At 62.8% G+C, this 18,130-nt stretch overlaps 3 protein-coding genes across 6 annotated transcripts in view; 2 read left to right on the top strand and 1 right to left on the bottom strand.

Moving 5' to 3' along the window:
• MYMK (myomaker, myoblast fusion factor) overlaps positions 1-15,346 on the bottom strand; it is a 31,312-nt gene extending 15,966 nt beyond the window's left edge. Inside the window, exon 1 of the mRNA XM_014582460.2 lies at positions 14,192-15,346. Within this exon, the coding sequence (XP_014437946.2) occupies positions 14,192-14,721 (530 nt within the window). The 5' untranslated portion in view covers positions 14,722-15,346. The remainder of the gene's footprint in view (positions 1-14,191) is intronic.
• The window catches only part of ADAMTSL2 (ADAMTS like 2), a 34,211-nt gene continuing 20,356 nt past the window's right edge, over positions 4,276-18,130 (top strand). For 2 of the 4 annotated variants that reach the window (XM_027766608.1, XM_006164271.3), the window contains exons 1-9: positions 4,277-4,506; positions 6,239-6,329; positions 6,649-6,791; positions 7,477-7,552; positions 9,201-9,303; positions 10,019-10,164; positions 10,296-10,419; positions 12,916-12,996; positions 15,356-15,531. In XM_027766608.1, coding sequence (XP_027622409.1) covers positions 6,240-6,329; positions 6,649-6,791; positions 7,477-7,552; positions 9,201-9,303; positions 10,019-10,164; positions 10,296-10,419; positions 12,916-12,996; positions 15,356-15,531 — 939 coding nt within the window. In that variant the 5' untranslated portion in view covers positions 4,277-4,506; position 6,239. Of the gene's footprint in view, positions 4,507-6,238; positions 6,330-6,648; positions 6,792-7,476; positions 7,553-9,200; positions 9,304-10,018; positions 10,165-10,295; positions 10,420-12,915; positions 12,997-15,355; positions 15,532-18,130 lie in introns of all 4 variants that reach the window. The other 2 variants (XM_027766609.1, XM_006164274.3) reach the window with 2 other exon arrangements.
• Positions 16,262-18,124, top strand: LOC114005264 (uncharacterized). The gene is made up of 2 exons (XM_027766610.1): positions 16,262-17,619; positions 17,750-18,124. The coding sequence occupies exons 1-2, from the start codon at positions 17,117-17,119 to the stop codon at positions 18,072-18,074; spliced, it is 828 nt and encodes a 275-aa protein (XP_027622411.1). The 5' UTR covers positions 16,262-17,116; the 3' UTR covers positions 18,075-18,124.

Raw genomic sequence — 18,130 nt, 5'->3', positions numbered from 1 at the left:
CGGGCCGGGGGCGGGGGGAGTGGCCAGGGTGGCCAGAGGCTGCCGCCCCCTGGAGGCCTGTGTCCTCTCTGGCCCAGCCTCTTGTCTCCACCCACACATGTGCCCTGTGTGAGCTGGGCACTCCTTACTTGAGGTCCCCCCGATCCCGGGGGTCCCAGGGCTGGTATGACATACCCGACTGTGCTCGGTCACGCACCCCGCTACTCTCGCCGGGCTGGTGCCACACACCCCCAGCTGTGCTCGGTCATACCCTGCTACTCTCGCTGGGCTGGGAACCCAGGTGTACCTGTCCCGGCTTGGTGTTGAGGGGCCTGAGGGACTTGCTCTGGCCTCGGACAGGCTCGGCCCCAACCTTGGCCTCTGCCTAGTCCTGTTTGGACATGACAACGCTACCTGGTGTGGATCGTTGGGGTTGAGTAAACAGTGTGTTGGAACTCTTGGCCCAGCGTCCCCTGGTCAGCTGTGGGCACAGCCTCGTACTGCCCCACGCTGTGCCAGCACCGTTCTGGGCCCCGTGCTGTAAGCACTCAGTGATGCTGCCCTGCAGCCCGGGGCGGAGGCATCTCGCTGCCCCCTTCATAGGCCGGGCCAGGAGCACAGAGAGGTTTCAGTTCTTGCCCAAAGTCATCGTGAGGAAGAGAGGAGCTGGGCTTGAACCCATGGAGCCTGGCTGCAGAGCAGATGAAGCAGGGTTGTCTTTTTTTTTTTTTTGGAGAGGTTTTTGCTATAGGGAGCGTGCACTCGCCAGACAGACAAAGAGACAGAGAGATAGAAAGTGAGAAATCACCCCCCAGGGGGATGGCCACACCGTAATCCCTTCTCCTCCATTCTCCTCTCAGGATCTTGGGCATGCACGCACATGCGCCCAGCATGAGTTTTAAGCCACTGGGTCTGGAACTCGAACTGTGGTCAACTACATGGGAGTCCAGCAACATAGCCATTACGCTAACTGCTGGTCCCAAGCAGGGCTGTCTTCACAGCCACCTAGGACACAGCTGTTTCCTGTGAGCCTCTGTGGGCCCTGTGGGTGCCCAGCTGTGGGTGGCAGGGCCGTGTAGGAGGAAGCGCCCCCTGGATGGGTGACCACTGCCCAGTGATGTCCCTGCTCCAGGGCTCTCTCAGGAGGTCACAGTCTTGTGATTGTCAAGGGTTAGGGAAGGGGGCTAAGCCACTGAGGGGCTGCTGGGAGCAGAGATTTGTCCATCACTGGCTTTCAGGTGACACCTCTGAGAGTCCTGCTGTCCAAGATAGGGTCTTGGGCTGCTGGAGTGGGGAGGGAGGTGGCCACACCCGGGTCTGGTGTGGACCCGCACAACTGACCTCGGGCAATAGACCAGGAGGCCGGGCCTGTTGGAGGACTCGGGGCCTGAGGTGCAGGACAGGCCGAGCTCCTGCACGATGGTGGTTCGGCCCCAGCTGCGTAGTGAACCTGCAAAGCTTCTCCCACGTCCTAGTCCCCTGCGGCTCTGGCCTGCCTCACCACCCCCTCACCCCTCGCCTCTGCTTTCTGTTTCCTGCTCCAATTCAGGAGCTGGGACCCTCAGGTGAAGGGCCACCTGGCGTGTGTAGGAATCTCCTAAAGGCAGGCACCTCTGGCTCCAGGACCGCAGCATATCCTCAAGGGAGGACTAAGAGTCCTGGCATTGGGAGTTGCCAGGCGGCCCTTCACCTGGGGGCACCTGCTGTGCCAGACATAGGTTCCAGCTGCAGGTGGAAAACTTGAGAAGCCACACAAAGTGCAGGGCTCCGAGGGGCTTCCCAGAAGAGACGACCTGAGGAGCCCCGACGTGCGGCGCTGGGGGGGGGGCGTGCTGTCGAGATGGCCCCAAGGGCAGCTTCTGAGAGGGGCGGCAGGGACAGCTGGACTTTGGAAGGGGATCTTTCCAGGACTCTGCAGGACTCCAGGCCCTAGGCAGCCTGAGTGGGGAGGGATGGGGCCAGGGATGCGATGGCCCCCAGGGCCGGCCAAGGGACCTCTGAGGGACTCGGTGCGTGGCACCCTTTCAGAGAGCAGGAAGTCTTCTCTCCTTCCCAGCGGTGTCTCCCTTGACCTCTTATTGGCTGTTTTGAGCCACATCCCCTGGGCACGGGGACGCTCTGGGCGAACGCTCTCCCACCCAGTGCCCAGGCCCACCTGAGACTGGTGGGGCCCCATCTCCCTGCACTCACACCTAGGCCTCCACCAGGGCAGAGGCGGCAGCCGTGGTCACAGGGGAGGCACCGGGAGCTGGTGGTGGAGGACCGCTCTGGAGGGTTGGGAGGAGGGCTGGGCGTGGCCTGGGCTCTGTGACCCGTAGACTCCTCAGAGCACAAGCTCAAAGAACATGAGCAAGAACTTTCGGACGCCACCAGGAGCATAAACCCAAGCACAGGCCCCTGAGTGCGATGCTGGGTCGAGTCTGAGCAGCCGCACTGAGTCTGAGGGCCCTGGAGGTCGGGTGGAAGAGTGGCCCCAGGCAGCAGGGACTTGGAGGTCACATCGCTGCGGGAGATCAGGCTGTAGCCTGTGCCCAGCCAAGAGAAGATGCCGGGGGTGTTGGTGTTGGTTAGCTGTGGGGTCCCTCCCAAGGGAAACCATTAGTCACCCCAGCACTGTCTGGCTGTGGGCGCCAGAAATGCCAGGAGGGCTGGGGGCTGTGCCAGGAGGACCAGCCCTGGTGGTGGGCCAGAGAGGAGGAGCGGGTGGTGAGTCCATGGGGGACTGTGTGTGTGTGCGCGCTCATGCACATATGTGCACATGTATGAGCATGCGTGTGCCTGCATGCGAGGGTCTGGGGTAACCGGTGTATGCTTTATCACGTGTCCTCAGCATGTTGACCACAGGGGCAGTGCGGCCCTGGCTCAGCGGACTACGGGGAGGGCTAGCCTTGGTCCCGCATTGCTCTTCACACCGGGAGCAGCACCCCAGGGAGAGTGGGTGAGGCCGGCCTCCTGTGGGCTCTGGGGAAGGACCGCCCATAAAGAGCCTCCAGCAGAGTGGCTATGGTAAACAAGGGTGCTAGGGTCCCAGGTTTGCTTCCTGTGACCGTGAGACCCAGGGCAGGTCACTCAGAGTCTCTGAGCCTCAGCTCCCCCGTGAAATGGGGCTAGCAAAGATGCCAACCTTGTAGCCCTTGGTGCGCAGGACAGGACTCATCTAAGGTAGCGGGTGTGCTCGATTTTACTATTATCACTGGTCGCTCTTGTTCCTGACCTTTCTAGTCAGTGGTCAGACCCAGGGCAGGACCTTCCTGGGGCTGAAACTCTCAGCCACCCACGGGGCCAGCTGAAGGAGCCCAGTCACCACGGTTCCTTTAGCAGGAGGACAAGAGGGCAGAGAAGAGTTGTCCGGGCCCTGCTGTCTGTGGTGTGGAGGCAGGGGCATGGACAAAATTGCTCAGGTGACCTTACAAAGGTCCCTCCTCGCCGGAGTCACCTCTGTTTTCCTCCCTAGAGGCCGGCGTGCAGGGGACAGGTGCCCGGTCTTACCTCGGGACAGTCTTGAAAAGCCCAGGGCCTGGCTATGGTTCCCAGTGGGGCTCGGGCTGCAGCCGCGCTGCATGACCTGTTCACTCTGCGCTCTGTCTCGGCAGGAACAGAGGCCCAGAGCGCCAGGCCTGGCCTGCCAGGGGCTGCCCAGCTGGCCCCGGCCCAGCCTAGCCGCTGCGCCCTGCCAAGCTAGTGCTGAACATCTGCCGTGCCCTGCACCTCTCCCCACCGGCGCTGGCCGCTCCAGCCGTCTGGCCAGCAGGCCGTGGGCACATCTGTCTCCTCCCCAGAGCCCTCGGCTGCACCCCTGCTGGCTCCGCTCAGCCCCTCTACCTGCTTAAGCCTCTGCTTCTCAGGAGAACTTTCCGAGGCTTGCGGGTGAGCTGGGAGCCTGGTCTCCCTCTCGAGCTGGCTTGGTCTCTGTACGATGTGGCCCTCACACAGGCACCGTCTGCAGCCCAGAGCCCTGTCTCAGGAGGGCACGAGCAGGCCCCACTGTGAGGCATGTGTCGATGGGGAGGGGCTGGGGCAACAGCCACCTGCCTGGGACCTCAAGCTAGCGGTGGCTCCTCCTGGGCACGGAGCTGTGGTCTCAGTTGCGACTAGGGAAGGCTGGTCGTGCTTCTCGCTCTCAGTTGTCCTGTTGCTCCCCGGCCGCCCCAGCCGGCCCGCCGCCAGCAGGCAGCTGGGCTGCCTGGCCGGGCTCCAGAGGCGCAGAGCGGGTTAAAGTGTGCGCCAGGCCCAGCGGCGGGGCGGGGGAGCGGCTGCGGGAAGTGTGAGTTCCTCCCCGTCTGCCTGACAGCTATAAAGGCGGCCGCTCCGGAGCCGAGCCCAGCCGCCACTGGGCTGTGCCCCTCCGGGAACCCCTCTCTTGGATGCTCTTTGAAGTGAAAGAGGGAGGCGGCCGGGCGGAGGGGAACGGAGAGCAGAGCCGAGCCTCTGGTCTCTGCATTAGTGCCGCTCAGCGCACCTGGGGCTGCCCACCCTTGCTGCCCGTGCCCCGTTCTCTGGGAGGACAACCTGCTGACCCCGGGCCAGGTAGGCCACCTCGCCCTGGTCCCTGCTCATGCTGCAGCCCCCTTGGGGACATGAGTGACAGCCTGCCCCAAGCTAGCCAGCTGCCTGGGCTGGGTCAGGGGCAGGGGCATCCCCCAAACCCTTGGGGAGCCGTTATGTAACCAGAGGAGGGTGCAGAGTGGGGCAAGGTAGCCCTGCAGCCGGCTGGCCTTGGCGCCTGCAGCCCTCACTGGCACCGCAAGCCTCTGAGCTGGCTGGTGGCTGTTTTTGGACCCCAGGGAGGGAGGGATCCCGCGTGAGCTGGCCTGGCCCGGGGCCAGCAGTGTCTGGGATCCTTAATGAAAACCAAGTGTGAGGCACCTGTCTTCAGCCCACGGGCGGGCACTGGGCACTGTCTAGCCAATGGGGCTGCTGGAGACTCTGCTGGTGTGTAACTGGGGTGCAGGGAGAGACCGGGGCAGGTGGGCTGCTGTGCTGGGGTGGTGCGGGAGGGCTCACCTCCCAGCTCTAGGCTGTCCAGGGACCAGGGTGTCGTTGGTGTAGAGCCTAAACATTCGCTGTGCTTAGGCAGGGAAATGAGCTTGACAGGCTGCTGGGGAGGGAGAACAGAGTGGGGTCAGAGCTGGTGTCGGGGCCGGCAGGGGTGGGGGTAGCCTCTAGACCTGCCCGCCTTGGAGTTGCTCAGGTGTCTGGGATGAGCTCCTGTTGGCTCTGGAGCCTGGTGCTGGTTGGCTACCTTGCTGTGTAGCTCCGGATAAGCTGGCTCCCCTCTTTGGCTTCCAGGCTATGGACCCCGAAACCCCTCCTCTGGCTAGCTGCCAAGTGACACTCAGGGCAAGACAGGTCCTGCACAGGGGCCAGACAGGTCCCTGCCTTCCCCTTCCAGACAGCTCACCCTGGGAAAGCAGGTGGGGAGGACTGAGAGTCCAGAGGGCTGGAAGCTCCCTGCGGCTGGATTCGATTTGATCTGGGCAGGTGTTTGAAGTTGAAGCTGACAGTTTGTCAGGAGTGAGGTCAGCCCTGTGGCCCCGGGCCACGGCCTGGCTGCCATAAGCTGTCCCTCCTCTCCCCTGCTCCCTCTTTCTTGGGAGGGAGTGGGCACAGACTGGGCTCTGCCCCCTTGGGGGTCAGTGGTGCTGGCAGCTGAGCCATCGGCACTCGTCTGAGAAGGGAGACCTGGGCCCAACCCCACGGGGGCAGAGGGGAAATTGAGGCAGGGGGTGGGGACGGGCCTGGCAAAGCCCCTGCAGTGGCTGCGGAGGGCCATCCTTTCTCCTGACCATCCAGCACCATGCAGCTACACCCAGGTGCTCCAGCCAAGGCCGCACTGGCCAGGTCCTCAGCCCTTTTTCCCAGCGAGGCGCCGTCCCTCCTCATGCCCACCTCCCTCGAGCCTGAGCCCCTGCCCCTGGTTTCCTCCACAGCCGTTCTCCAGAGAGTGCGGTATCCAGAGGCGAAGTGTGGCCCAGTTCCCCCAAGCTCTCGGACAGGGGTGCATAAACCTAGCACACGTGCCAACACTCTGGGCCTTACGCTGTGGCAGGCACCTCTCACCACGTGCTGCACCCCTCCTGGAGGGGCCTAGATGGATGCCTTAGGGCCCCCCAAACAGGGCCTGCCAGGCACCCACTGCCAGCTGATCCCAAACAGCCCCAGGCTCAGGGCATGGGTGATGGCGTCTTCCCAAAGCCTGCCCTGGTCAGCTGTAAGAGGAGCCAGGCCTGGTCTGGGTGACAATGGCCTTGCTTCCTAGGATGGACGGCAGATGGTGGCACGCACACCAGGCCTGGTCCTTGCTGTTGGTGGCAGTCGTGGCTGGGGGTGCAGCGTCTTTGGGGACCACGGTGAGTCACTTGCCTGGGTGTGGGGGTCGCTCCCCTCAGAGGGGCTGTGTGGCGGGTAACGAAGAACCCTGGCTCCCTGAGCGTAAGTGACCTTGTGTCCTGCAGAAGTGGCAGGCCAGGAGAGCACGAGCTTCGTTATAGCAGGCGAGGCCCCAGGAGCTTGCCACGCTCCCGCATGCTGAGAGGGGTGCGCAGGGAGGCCCTCATTCTGAGTCCCTGGGATCTGAGCCAGGCCTGTGAGTGACAGAGGTGCCCTGGGGTGTGAGAGGCCTGTCCTGTGGGCGTCCCTGGCTTCCTCTAACCTGTGGGACTTTTACAGGACAACAGCCCGACGTCTAACAGCCTGGAGGGGGACAGCGACGCCACTGCCTACTGGTGGGGGGAGTGGACCAAGTGGACGGCGTGCTCCCGCAGCTGTGGGGGTGGGGTGACGTCCCAGGAGCGGCACTGCCTGCAGCAGAGGTGTGGGGTTGAATGTACCCCGAGGGCTGGCATGGGGGCAGCCCCAGGAGAGGCGGCCCAGGGAGTGGTGCCTTCAGCCTGGTGGCTCCTCGGCGTGTGTGTGTGTGTGTGTGGGGTCTCAGTTTGAGACAGCACAGGCTTGGGCTCCCCTGGGAGCCCCACAGTTGGGCACTGGGGTCCATGTGCTCCGGGGAACAGAGGCCTTTACAGGAGGAAGCAGAATGCATCTCTAGGGCCCCGCCACTGAGGGGCCAAAGCCACCTGGCCTGCTTTTCTGAGTAAACAGAGGCATAGACACGGCGGTTAAGAGCTTCCACCGCCAGGCAGACCTGGTTGGAATCTTGCTCTGCTACTTCCTGGCCGTGTGACCTTGGGGAAGTCACTTTAAGCTCTCCTCTGCAGCAAGAGGGCGTCTGAGCCCCGCTCTGAGGACACACAGACAGTGCGAGCACGTGCTTCAGCACTGGGCCTGGCACCTGCTCGCTGCTGTTGGCTGTGTACTGACACCTGTGGCCTGCTGGGGGTGGGGGCCAGCAAGGTAGCACCCCGGCCTGGCTGTGCTGACTGTGGGAGTAGAGTGGGAACAGTCAGAAGGGCTTCTGGAGCCCAGAGGCCACCCTGGAGGCAGGGTGGGGGCCTGCAGCTCTCACTCCAGCCCTGCTCGGAGCCCATATCTTTCTGCCAGGAGGAAGTCGGTCACAGGCGCCGGGAACAGGACCTGCACGGGCACATCCAAGCGGTACCAGCTCTGCGGAGTGCAGGTGAGGCCCGGCCTCCCTCCTTGGGCAGGTCGCAGGGGTCCCCTGACATTCTGTTCTGAGCCTGCCCCTGCAAGGAGAGCCCTGAGCAGGGTCCTTGGCCACAGAGAGCTTGGTGAGAGGCAGACTCACCTCTCCCCGTGGGCTTCAGGTTCAGACTCACGCTTTGGGGCCTCAGGCTGTAGCTCCATGTTCCACACATCTGTGTCCCAGGCGCTTGCTGGGGCCCGAGCGGTCCCAGGCCTCGTCACCCCTGTAAAACAGCCCTGGCTACTCTTTTTTTTTTTTTTTTTTGAGAGGTTTTTGCTATAGGGCGCATGCGCTCGCCAGACAGACAGAGAGAGACAGAGAGACAGAAAGTGAGAAATCCCCCCCCAGAGGGGATGGTCACTCCGCAATCCCTTCTCCTCCATTCTCCTCTCGGGATCCTGGGCATACATGCACACATGCCCGGCGTACGTTTTAAGCCACTGGGTCCGGGACGTAAACCATGGTCGACTACGGGGGAGTCCAGCGCCAAAGCCATTACACTAACTGCTGGTTCCCGCCCTGGCTACTCCTTACGCCCAGCTCCTCCCATGAGGCACTCTGCATACTGGGGACAGGGCAGCCAGGGAGGAGGTGCTCTCTGCCCGGCCTCAGGCAGCTCTCCATGGGACCGAGCCACTCTGAGTCCAAATGCCTGTCTGGCACCTGCCAGGGCATGGGCCTGAGACACCCAGCTGGGGTCTGGGCCCAGAAGGCGGACTGCTGGGGCGTCCCTGCGGTGTGTATCTGTGGGTGTGTGCAGGGGGCCAGGGACTGAAGGGAGGACAGTGGCCACCGCTTCCGGCATGGCCTCCCTTGGTCTCCCTACTGGGGTGGCACAGCAGGGTTTGGGCGGACCTGGGTGGGCTCTGGGGCAAGATGGGCCCACGTTCTGCCTGGCCTGACTAAGCTGGGCCTTGGACCGGGCTCTCCTTGCTGCACTGGGCTCCTCTGTGGAGTCACATCCGCCTGTGTCCGGCCCTGCCTAGGCGCTGTGGCTGTCCCTGCAGACACACGGGCAGGGTCTGCCTGGGGTAGAGGGCCTTGGTGCTGGTGCAGGGTGGCTAGGTGGCCCCCTCTTCTTTCTATTTATTTATTTATTTATTTATTGAGAGGTTTTTGCTATAGGGTGCGTGCGCTCACCAAACAGACAGAGAGAGACATAGAGACAGAAAGCGAGAAATCACCCCCCAGGGGGAATGGTCACGCCGCAATCCCTTCTCCTCCATTCTCCTCCTGGGATCTTGGGCACGCATGCACATGCGCCCGGTGTGAGTTTTAAGCCACCGGGTCTGGGACGTGAACCGTGGTCGACTATGTGGGAGTCTGGCAATATAGCCATTATGCTAACTGCTGGTTCCCACTCCTTTCATGTTGGGCAGAGGCCTGGGTGTTGGGAGATGACTGGGAGACTGGCGGGCCAGAGCATGGCGGCTTTGCAGGACAGCTGGTCCTCCCGCTCGCCAACGTTCCTCCTGAGAGTGGGAGAGCGAGGCAGACGGCTCAAGGGGACAAGAGGCCACCGCCAGGGCCTCGGCCCTGCATGGCTGGCTGGGCTGAAGCCACTCCCTGCTCAGCAGGACACAGACGCCTCTGTTGGCATCCCCTGTGCTCCCTCTTCCAGGAGTGTCCGCCGGACGGGAGGAGCTTCCGGGAGGAGCAGTGCACCTCCTTCGACTCCCACGTGTACAACGGGCGGACGCACCAGTGGAAGCCTCTGTATCCCGGTACTGTGGCCCTGGGCACTCACATCGCAGGGAGCAGAGTTGGGGGCGGCCCTTCTGGCATTAGGACCAGATCCGACAGGTGGGCAGGTGGGAAGCTGAGGCCCAGAGTGGGAGCCTTGGGGAAGATCATGGCGGTCAGCTGCAGAACCAGGAATGTTCTGGAACATCTCCCGACTCCCAGCCTAGAGCCTGTCCCCACCATGACCCATGACATCACCCCAGGGCAGATTATGGGCCAAGTTCCCTACAGGCCTGGCCTCTGAGGTCAATGGTGGACAGCAACCAAGGCCACAGCGGGGACTGGCCGACAGTGCCGCGGGGGCCTGGGGCGCGGCGAGCCGTGCTCTCTCCCTCTTGCTCTGTCGTGGGAAGGAGAGGAGAGGAGTAGCTGCGGCAACAGGGCAAATGGGGCCGGGGCTGGGGTGCCCGTCGGCTCAGACCTCTTGCAGAGCAGGAACTCCTTGGTGGGTCTCAGGAGCTGCCCTCTCACTCCCCTCTCACTGACCCCGAAACAGGCGGAGGCTGGACCTCCTGGAGCCTGGGCTGGCCAGATGACCGCATCTTGGTCTATTTCGGCCACCGAGACCTCGGGCAGGTCCCTTCTACTCTCAAGGCCCGGCTTCCCAATTGCGTAGGGGTTGCCTCAATGGGAGGAAGGGCGGTCTCTCGGGCCTGCAGCCCCTGGCCACCCTGACAGCCCTGCCTCGCCCCTCAGATGACTACGTGCACATCTCCAGCAAGCCGTGTGACCTGCACTGCACCACCGCGGACGGCCAGCGGCAGCTCATGGTCCCCGCCCGCGACGGCACGTCCTGCAAGCTCGCCGACCTGCGAGGGGTTTGCGTGTCTGGAAAATGTGAGGTTGTTAAACATTGTAGCAAAAGTACCAAGTACCGCGGGGCTCACCGTGCCGGCTGCCCGCTCACCCGCGATGTGGCGGCCCGGGCCGGGCGCCGCGCCCTCCCAGCGGCCCTCTCCCTCCCTCCTTGCAGCCCATCGGCTGTGACGGGGTGCTCTTCTCCACCCACACGCTGGACAAGTGCGGCATCTGCCAGGGGGACGGGAGCAGCTGCACCCACGTGACGGGCAGCTACCGCAAGGGGCACACTCACCTCGGTAAGGCCCTGCCTGCAGCCCCCTGGGAGCCACAGGCCAGGTCCTTCCTCCCTCGGCTGCCAGCGCTTTCATCCGGCCCAGGTGTGCTGGCTCGGTGTTCTGGAAGGCCTCTGCCTTGACCACCTGCTGCACACCCGTGGGCATGTGGCCGGACCGACGTTCGAGGCGCCTGCGGAGAGGTGCTACTACCACGCTGTAAAGGGCACTGAGGCACGAGACTAGAGTGGGATCAGACTCTGGCATGCGGGATTTGGGGCTTGAATTCTTTTGCTATAGGGCGCATGTGCTCACCAGGAAGACAGAGGCAGAATCCCGCACCTGGACTCCAGAGGCTCCTCGTCAGCTGGGGTTGACTCCGAGCCCTTTGCTCCCTCTTTCAAAGTCAAGTGTGTTAGGACCAGCAGTTGGCCTAATGGCTATGTCACTTGACTCCCATGTAGCCAACTGTGGTTCGAGTCCTAGACCCGGTGGCTTAAACTCATGCCAGGTGAGTGCGTGCCCAAGATCCCGAGAGGAGAATGGAGGAGAAGGGATTGTGGCGTGGCCATCCCCCCGGGGGGTTATTTCTCACTTTCTGTCTCTCTGCCTCTCTCTGTCTTTCTGGTGAGCACATGCCCTATAGCAAAAACCTCTCCCCCCCCCAAAAAAAAAAAAAAAAGTCAGGTGCCTCCGGCCTGCAGTGTGCACTTGGCTCTGTCCCCGTGGGCTCCGCATTGAGCTGAACACATCTCTGAGTCTCGGAAGTGTGAGCAAAACTACACTGGGTTGTCACATCCTTTCCGAGGAGGGCAGGGCCTAAAACTCACTTAGCAGACGAGGAAACTTAAGCCTGGTCAAGGTTCCCCAGGGAGGGCTGGACAAGTCTGGACCAGAGCCGGTCCTGGTAGGGCAGTGTGGACGCAGCCATCAGCACCCTAAAGGCAGTGTCTGGGAGGCTAAGGGCACAGCCTTTGCCCCCACGCCCCACAAGAGAGATCATTGTGGAGTGTGTGTTGGTGGGACGCAGTCCGGCAGGAGGTGCTGAGGAGGGCGGGGCTTGGACGTGGGACCCAGGGATGGGTTTTGGGCTGAGGAAGGACCAGGCTGGGCACAGCAAGGCTGCAGGTATGAATGTGTGTGTTAAGTGTCTCACCAGGCCTGGAGGGCAGGGCAGAGGCTCCTACTTCGAGGCCCTCCTCTGGGAGGGCACGGCCGAGACCTCGCCTTTCCTCTTCCGTTCACAAGCCTTCTGGGCTCAGGGGTGGAGGTGGAGCGCCAGCATTCAGACCACAGGTCTCCCCAGAGCAGCTCCTATGCCATGTGTGGGGGCCACAGAGAGACCTAGCCAACAGGGCCAGGCCCCTGTGGCACTCGCAGGTTGGGGGGCCAAGGCCGACATGAAAACAATCCCAGTTAATTCTGCAGTCGGCTCACCATGCGGCCTCCTCCCCACAGCCCTGGCAAGCTGGTAGCTCGAAATGAACCTCTGAGAGTGTTTACACCACGGGAATTGGCCAGTACTACGAATCAGCTCCTCTCTCCCCGTCCCCACTAAAGCCTGTTTCTGAACATTGACGGGGCACTGCTGGCTGTGGGCGACAGCCCAGGGTCTCTAGGGACCTGTAAGGTGTGGGTGGGGTCAGCAGAAGGAGCAGGTGCCCCAGGGCTGGTGGACACAGAGACTCCTCTACTTCCCCTGGGATGAGGACAGGAGCCTCCCCGAACATGGCCCCCTTCCCCGGCAGGGGCGTTTGGATTCTGGGTTTACTGCAGTGGCCTGCTTCTTCTGCCTGGTTCACCCCTCCTCCTCAGCACCTAGCCCCTAGGTTATTTTCAGGTTTGAAGGATTCCATGACCTCCTCCTCCCTTGACCGGCATCCGATGATTATCTCTGAGCCACTGATGTGTCACCTGGGGCCTGGCACTGGGGCTGGGGATGGCGGTGCTGGGGTAGCAGGAGCTGGTGTTCTATCCTCAGGGCTCTGAGTCCCCCACCAACACCTGTGAGTGCAGCACATGGCTCCAAGGGCCACATAATATTATGACAAGAGGGACTTTAAAAATTGACAGTGCTACCCACTCAGCACCCAGGGAGCTGTCTTCCAGGGCAGATGGCATTGTTCCTGGGTACAGGTGAGGAAGCAGGCAAGGGCCCCGCCATGGTGCAAAGCGGGCCTGAAAGCTGGTGACTCCAGCCTGGCTGAGGTCCCTGTGGACTGTGGTGACCTTCTAGGGGGCCAGAGCAGGCAGCCCTGAGCACATCCCAGCTGGATGGCTCCCGGAGCAGTGGGTCAGCTCTGGGGCAGCACGGGGCCTTTGGACGGGGCCTTGGAGCCCCATGTACCTGCTGGGGGTGGGGGGGTCAGCCCTTACAGAGCTTCTCCCAGCCTTGGGAGCCCCCCAGGGTTGACTTTCCCATTGAGCTGGGCCTTGCTGCTCCTTGTAAAATCGCTCACTGCAGGGCTCTGAGGCCACGGCGACAGGCTGCTGGTGCTCACTGTCCCTGTCTGCCTCCAGGTTACTCTCTGGTCACCCACATCCCAGCCGGTGCCCGAGACATCCAGATTGTGGAGAGGAAGAAGTCAGCCGACGTGCTGGGTGCGTAGAGTCTGAGCTTTCAGTTCTGTGTGGTGGAGAAGGGACACCTGGCCCTGCTTTCTTCCCTGGAGGGTCGGCCTGAGCACGTGGCATGACCTGGACCCAGTGGGGCACGTGGTCAGCAGGGCAGGCTGTCACCACTCCCATCAAGAGTACTGAACCAGCCCGCCCAGGGTGGTTCTGGGAGGTCCTGCAGCCCAGGCCAGCCAGGCCAGGGTCGTAGGGTCGCTCCATGTGGCCCTAGAAGGGGCACTGAGGTCTCTTCCTCAACATCCAGGTGGGGAAGCTGGAGGTGGCCCCTTGCCTGTCACTCAGGGCATCTGCAGCAGAGCTAGGCTGAGCCGCCCAGTCCTGGAGCAGAGCTCGAGCTGGCTGCACGGCTATGTGCTGGTCGGGGAAGCCCACTTCACTCCTGTGGGTGTGCTCAGAGCTGCTGGGGAGCGAGGGCTCCTGACAGCGGGGAGTGAGCTCCCTGACACAGCAGTGCCTGGCACAGGCAGCAGTCGGGGTGCTTTGTGGGCGCTTAAGGTGCCGAGGCCAAAGCAGAGCCAGTTCAGGGTTGTGAGGGAGGGGAGCAGAGGGTCTCTGTGAGGCTGGAGTCCTGACCTGGCTGTGTGCTGTCTATACTCTCAGGAGGGCCCGAGTCCGCCGAGCCGAGGTGGGCAGGTGCTGGTACCTGCTCTCTGTTCTTTGCTGGGCAGGCTGGGAACGTGGGCTGTACGGGGAAGCTCTTCTCAGACACAGGTGTGGCCTTAAAGCTGCCAGTGCCCAACGCACCCCAGGATGGCTGCCTGAGAGCTGGGACTAGTGGGGTGAGCCCCACCCCGATGTGGACGGGGGCAGCCTAGCCCCCTCCCCCTTGCCTTCCATGCAGGCCCTGGGTCTAAGCACCTCCACCCCGCAGATGTGCGCACGGCAGGCCCCGGCCCCAGGCCCCACCACCCCGGCTGCTGCTGGCCAAGTGAGCATGGAGCTGGGCCTTGCGCCAGGCCGGGGCTCTGTCGCTCGCTGGCTGGAGAGTGACAAGGCCAGGAAACACCGTGTTCTCGGGCTGGCTGCGGAGCACTCGTTCTTAAACAGACGTGTGGAAATACCAAGGGCGGCCTCGGAGTACTGGGGAAGCCGCAAGAAGGAAGGTCATTACTGTCAGGAAACAGCTTTGGATCAGGGCTTCGACTGAACCCTGGTCACATACCTGGAAGCAGGGCTGAGACCACCAGGCCCCGGCAGCCTCCCCGCCACGCAGACAGACTCACTCGCGTTCCTCCCTGACCTCACGGCGGAAGCGCATTCCCAGCGCACACATCTTGCTGCGCCTGTCCGATAATAAACGGACTTCCCGGCTCCTCTGCTGTGTTGCATCAGAACTTTGGACACTGACGCCTCCTCTCCTGCAGGCTGATTCCTGGAACTGGCGTGAAGGACACCCTTTGGAAGGCAGAGTGTCCCTGGGTGCCAGTCCACCTCCTCCCTCCCGCTCCCGGCCCTGGAGGCGCCGGGCACCCTGTTCACTCTCCGCAGCCCAGGGGAGGACAAGCTTCCCCCAGAATCACACAGCCTCTGGGCAGTCGGGCCAGCCCTTGGGGGGAGGGGGTGGGGCTGCCGGGGCCTGTGTGCACATCTCTTTTTGACCATCGGGCTGCAGCCAGGCTCTGCGAGTGTCCATCCACACCCTGTCTCTTGGCCCCAGCCAAGCGTGGGGACAGACTCCCTGGGTAACACCATGCCACACACAAGAGCAGAACAGCAGGGTTCCCACTGAGAGCACCAGGGTCAGTGCCCAGGGTTCCCGGAGGGCCAGTGGACAGCAGCCGCACCAGGCCAGGGTGCCGTGCCAATCAGGTGGGGCCAGAGGGGCACTGAGGTCTCTTCCTTCCGATCCAGGTGGGGAGTTGGTGGTGGCTCCCGCTCAGGGCCAGGCCGCGTGTCTGTAGCAGAGCCAGGCCGGCCCCCTGTTCCTGGCCGACCCTGCTGTCCTGTGCACCTTCCCCAGGCCAGGACTCTCCTGGCCCAGGCCGGGTGGCTCAGTCACAGGGCTAGCTTGTCACTTTGCAGCCCCTCGACCCCTCCAGGACACTGGGAAGAACAGGCCAGACGGGTCCCTGGCCAGCTATCTTTCCATGTCCGGACAAGTCCTCGGTTGTTTACTTTAGGGCTGACGGGGCCTTCCCTGGCCAGGGCCATGTGGCGACCCAGACAGAGTGTCTAGTGCCCCGGATGTGGGATCGTCCATCTCGGGTGCTCAGGAGGGTGGTGGACCGGCGCTGGCCCCCATTCCCCAAGCCCGTGGTGCCACTCCCTGTCCTGTCTCCCCGCCAGCCCGCCTGGCCTATGTGACCAGGTGGCTTTGTCTTCTCAGCTCTTGCAGATGAAGCTGGCTATTACTTCTTCAATGGCAACTACAAGGTGGACAGCCCCAAGAACTTCAACATCGCGGGCACTGTGGTCAAGTACCGGCGGCCCATGGACGTCTACGAGACCGGCATCGAGTACATCGTGGCACAGGGGCCCACCAACCAGGGCCTGAACGTCATGGTGCGTGCGCCACGCTGCGGGCGTCGGGCCGTGGGCCGTGGGGCCTGCCAGCAGGGCCCGTTACGGCTCTGCCAGGGGCTCTGTCCCCTCGGCCCCGCAGTTACTCGTGCATGTGTGTGTTCACTCATCGCTCCCACAGTTATTCATGCGCTCGCTCAGACTTCAATCCATTCTCAGCCTCCCACTGATTCGCTCACTGGCCCACTCCTCTCCCTCCCCTGCTCACCCTCATTCATTTCCGCTGCTCTTAGTGCCTTAGCGGGTGTGGAGACTGTGCTGACTGCTCTGCTCCTCCGGGCGGGACCTGCAGGGAGACAGGAGAGGAGGCCACGCCTGCTCCCACTCCACAGCTCCTGCCCCACCAGTGCCATACCTCCATTCTCTGGTTCTGTGGTATCTGCACCAGATCCTCAGCATGGAAAGCTAGTGCCCCCCGCACCCCCGACACTGCCTCCCCCATGCACAGAGCTTTGGAGCTGGGATTCGGGGTAGGCAGCAGGCTTGGGCCTCATGCCCATTTTCCCATAGCTAAGCTACAAACCGGCACCCTGCAGCTTGCCACCGGTGCTGAGGACACTAGAGATGTGGCCATGGAGGCGAGGTGGCACCAAGATAGGCAGTCCTAGTGCTGTCTGGCCCACCATGACGAGGCCTCCTGACCTGCCCTTGCAGGTGCAGAGGCCCAAGCGCAGAGAGCCGGTGATGTGCATGGTTGCGGGGTCATGAGCAGCCCAGCTGGCTGCAGAGACCTGGTCTGCCATGGCCCGCCAGCTGCCTGCTGAGTCAACGTGCTGAAGGGTCTGCAGCCGGCTGTGCCCCACCCCAGGTTCTAACAGGGCCTATCTATGGTGCCATGTCTGTGAGCGTCTGGCCTGGAGCTGTCCTGAGGCAGACTGGGACCAGCCATACTTCCTGGCTGGAGGAGCTGGATTGTAGGTCAAGGCTCCAGGAAATAGGCTCGGAGGAGGGTTGGCCTGCCAGGGGCGTGGGAGCAGACTTGGGGGCAGACCAGAGAAGGCCCGAGGAATGCGGGATGGGACAGGGTGTGGTGTGGCCCGATGCGTGGCTCACAGGGTTTTGTGCTCTTGTGAGCTGCCCCTGCAGGACAGTTAACCCTTTCCTCCTTGCTGGTCTCTCAGCATGAGATGCCCACAGAGACCAGGGTACTCGTATCTTCAGGCTAGATGGAGCTCTTGCTGGGCTTTGGTTAGGGGTGTCCTCCGTCTGGGAGCCAGGCCTCTGGACACAGCTGCAGGGCAGGGAAGCACTGCATCCCCAGGCAGCCGGCGGAATGAGGGCCCTGTGACTGCTGCTCCTCTGACCTGCCCCAGCAGCTGCCCCAGGATGCTGCACTGCGTGGCTTTGGTGGCTTAGGCGTGCACGGCCAAGACCCCGACCTCACAGGCTTGTCATCCCTCAGTGTGGCCTCTGCTGCTCTTATGAATGACAGGTCCAATGGCACACATGCCCCTGGGCCCACTGTGATATCTCCTCTGCTGTCAGTGTTTTCCTGTGTGACCTTTCTCAGGGGACTCAGGCTCTGGGAGCCTTCGGTGGGGGCCTGGCTGCTGCCCTGTGGTCAGGAATGGCATTCTCACATCCAGAATGGGATCAGTCACTTCGTTTTCAGGGGGGAAGGTCAGACGGAGCTGTCTTGTTGTCCTTCAACCGTGGGTCGTGGGCAGGTCATGGGCTGGGACGTCTGCCTGGCTCAGTGCTGGGGCCGCAGCTGGACTTCTGCAGTGGAGAAGAAGCAGCACCTGCTGCTGGGGTGACTGAGGCCGCTGGCTCACTTGTGTCAGCTGGCAAAGCCACTCTGTCACTTGGTGCTCAGCGCCTCCCGCACGGTGGCTGCTTCCCGGTGGGCAGTAACGAGCGATCCGAAGATCTTCACATCCGCATCTGCTCCCTGTGTCCTGTGCATGTGTCTCTCCAGGCCTCCCTAGCCCAGGCACTTGCCTTCTCCATCCGGGCTCCAGACCAGCTCCTGGCTCAGTGCAGCCTTGTCTTGGGCCACATGGCTTTCCGTATAATTGGACGAGCATGCTATGTGCAAGGCTGGCAACCCTGTGGCAGGATTTGCTCACTGTGAGTTTTGGAGGCCACCCAGAGTGGGGCTTTAACGAGGCAGATCCCATTTTCGGCGCATACCCTCATGGCCAGGCTGATGAATGTTCGCTCAAATTCAGCCATTCCCTCTGCTCTCGCTCTGTCGTAGGGCACCTCCTTGCAGCCACAGGTGTGAGCCAACAGGAATGTGGGCCGAATTGGGTGTGGGAATTGGGTCACCTGCCACCGCCGCTATCCAGTGCCCAGTGAGTGTGCCTGAGGCAGGATCTGTGGTGGGGTGCGGTGGCCTCCCTGCTCACAACTTGGTGGAGCCCTACCCCAGCTGCGTGAGCCCCACGACACCCTCCAGCAGGGCCCAGCAGCCTTCTCGAGGCTCAGCCCGAGTGTGTGTCATCCTCTGTAGATGGGGTGGCCTTGCTCCAGAGCCCCGGGGAAGGTTCCGATTTTCTGGTGGGGCTCGCCAGCCCTTCTAGATGACGTCTTCCCCGCCATGAACCTCTCCACTCCTGGGGGGTCTGCCGGGGCCTGG

The sequence above is a fragment of the Tupaia chinensis genome, unplaced genomic scaffold (genome assembly GCF_000334495.1).
Source record: "Tupaia chinensis unplaced genomic scaffold, TupChi_1.0 Scaffold143602_1, whole genome shotgun sequence".
Lineage (NCBI taxonomy): Eukaryota > Metazoa > Chordata > Mammalia > Scandentia > Tupaiidae > Tupaia > Tupaia belangeri.
Note: the sequence above shows the minus strand (reverse complement) of the source record. Positions and strands in the feature narration are given on the sequence as shown.

Coding starts and splice junctions, on each gene's coding strand:
- LOC114005264 (XM_027766610.1), top strand. CDS start 17,117: ATGGCATTCTCACATCCAGAATGGGATCAGTCACTTCGTTTTCAGGGG. Junction 17,620..17,749: donor TGTGGCAGGATTTGCTCACT/GTGAGTTTTGGA, acceptor GCTCTGTCGTAG/GGCACCTCCTTGCAGCCACA.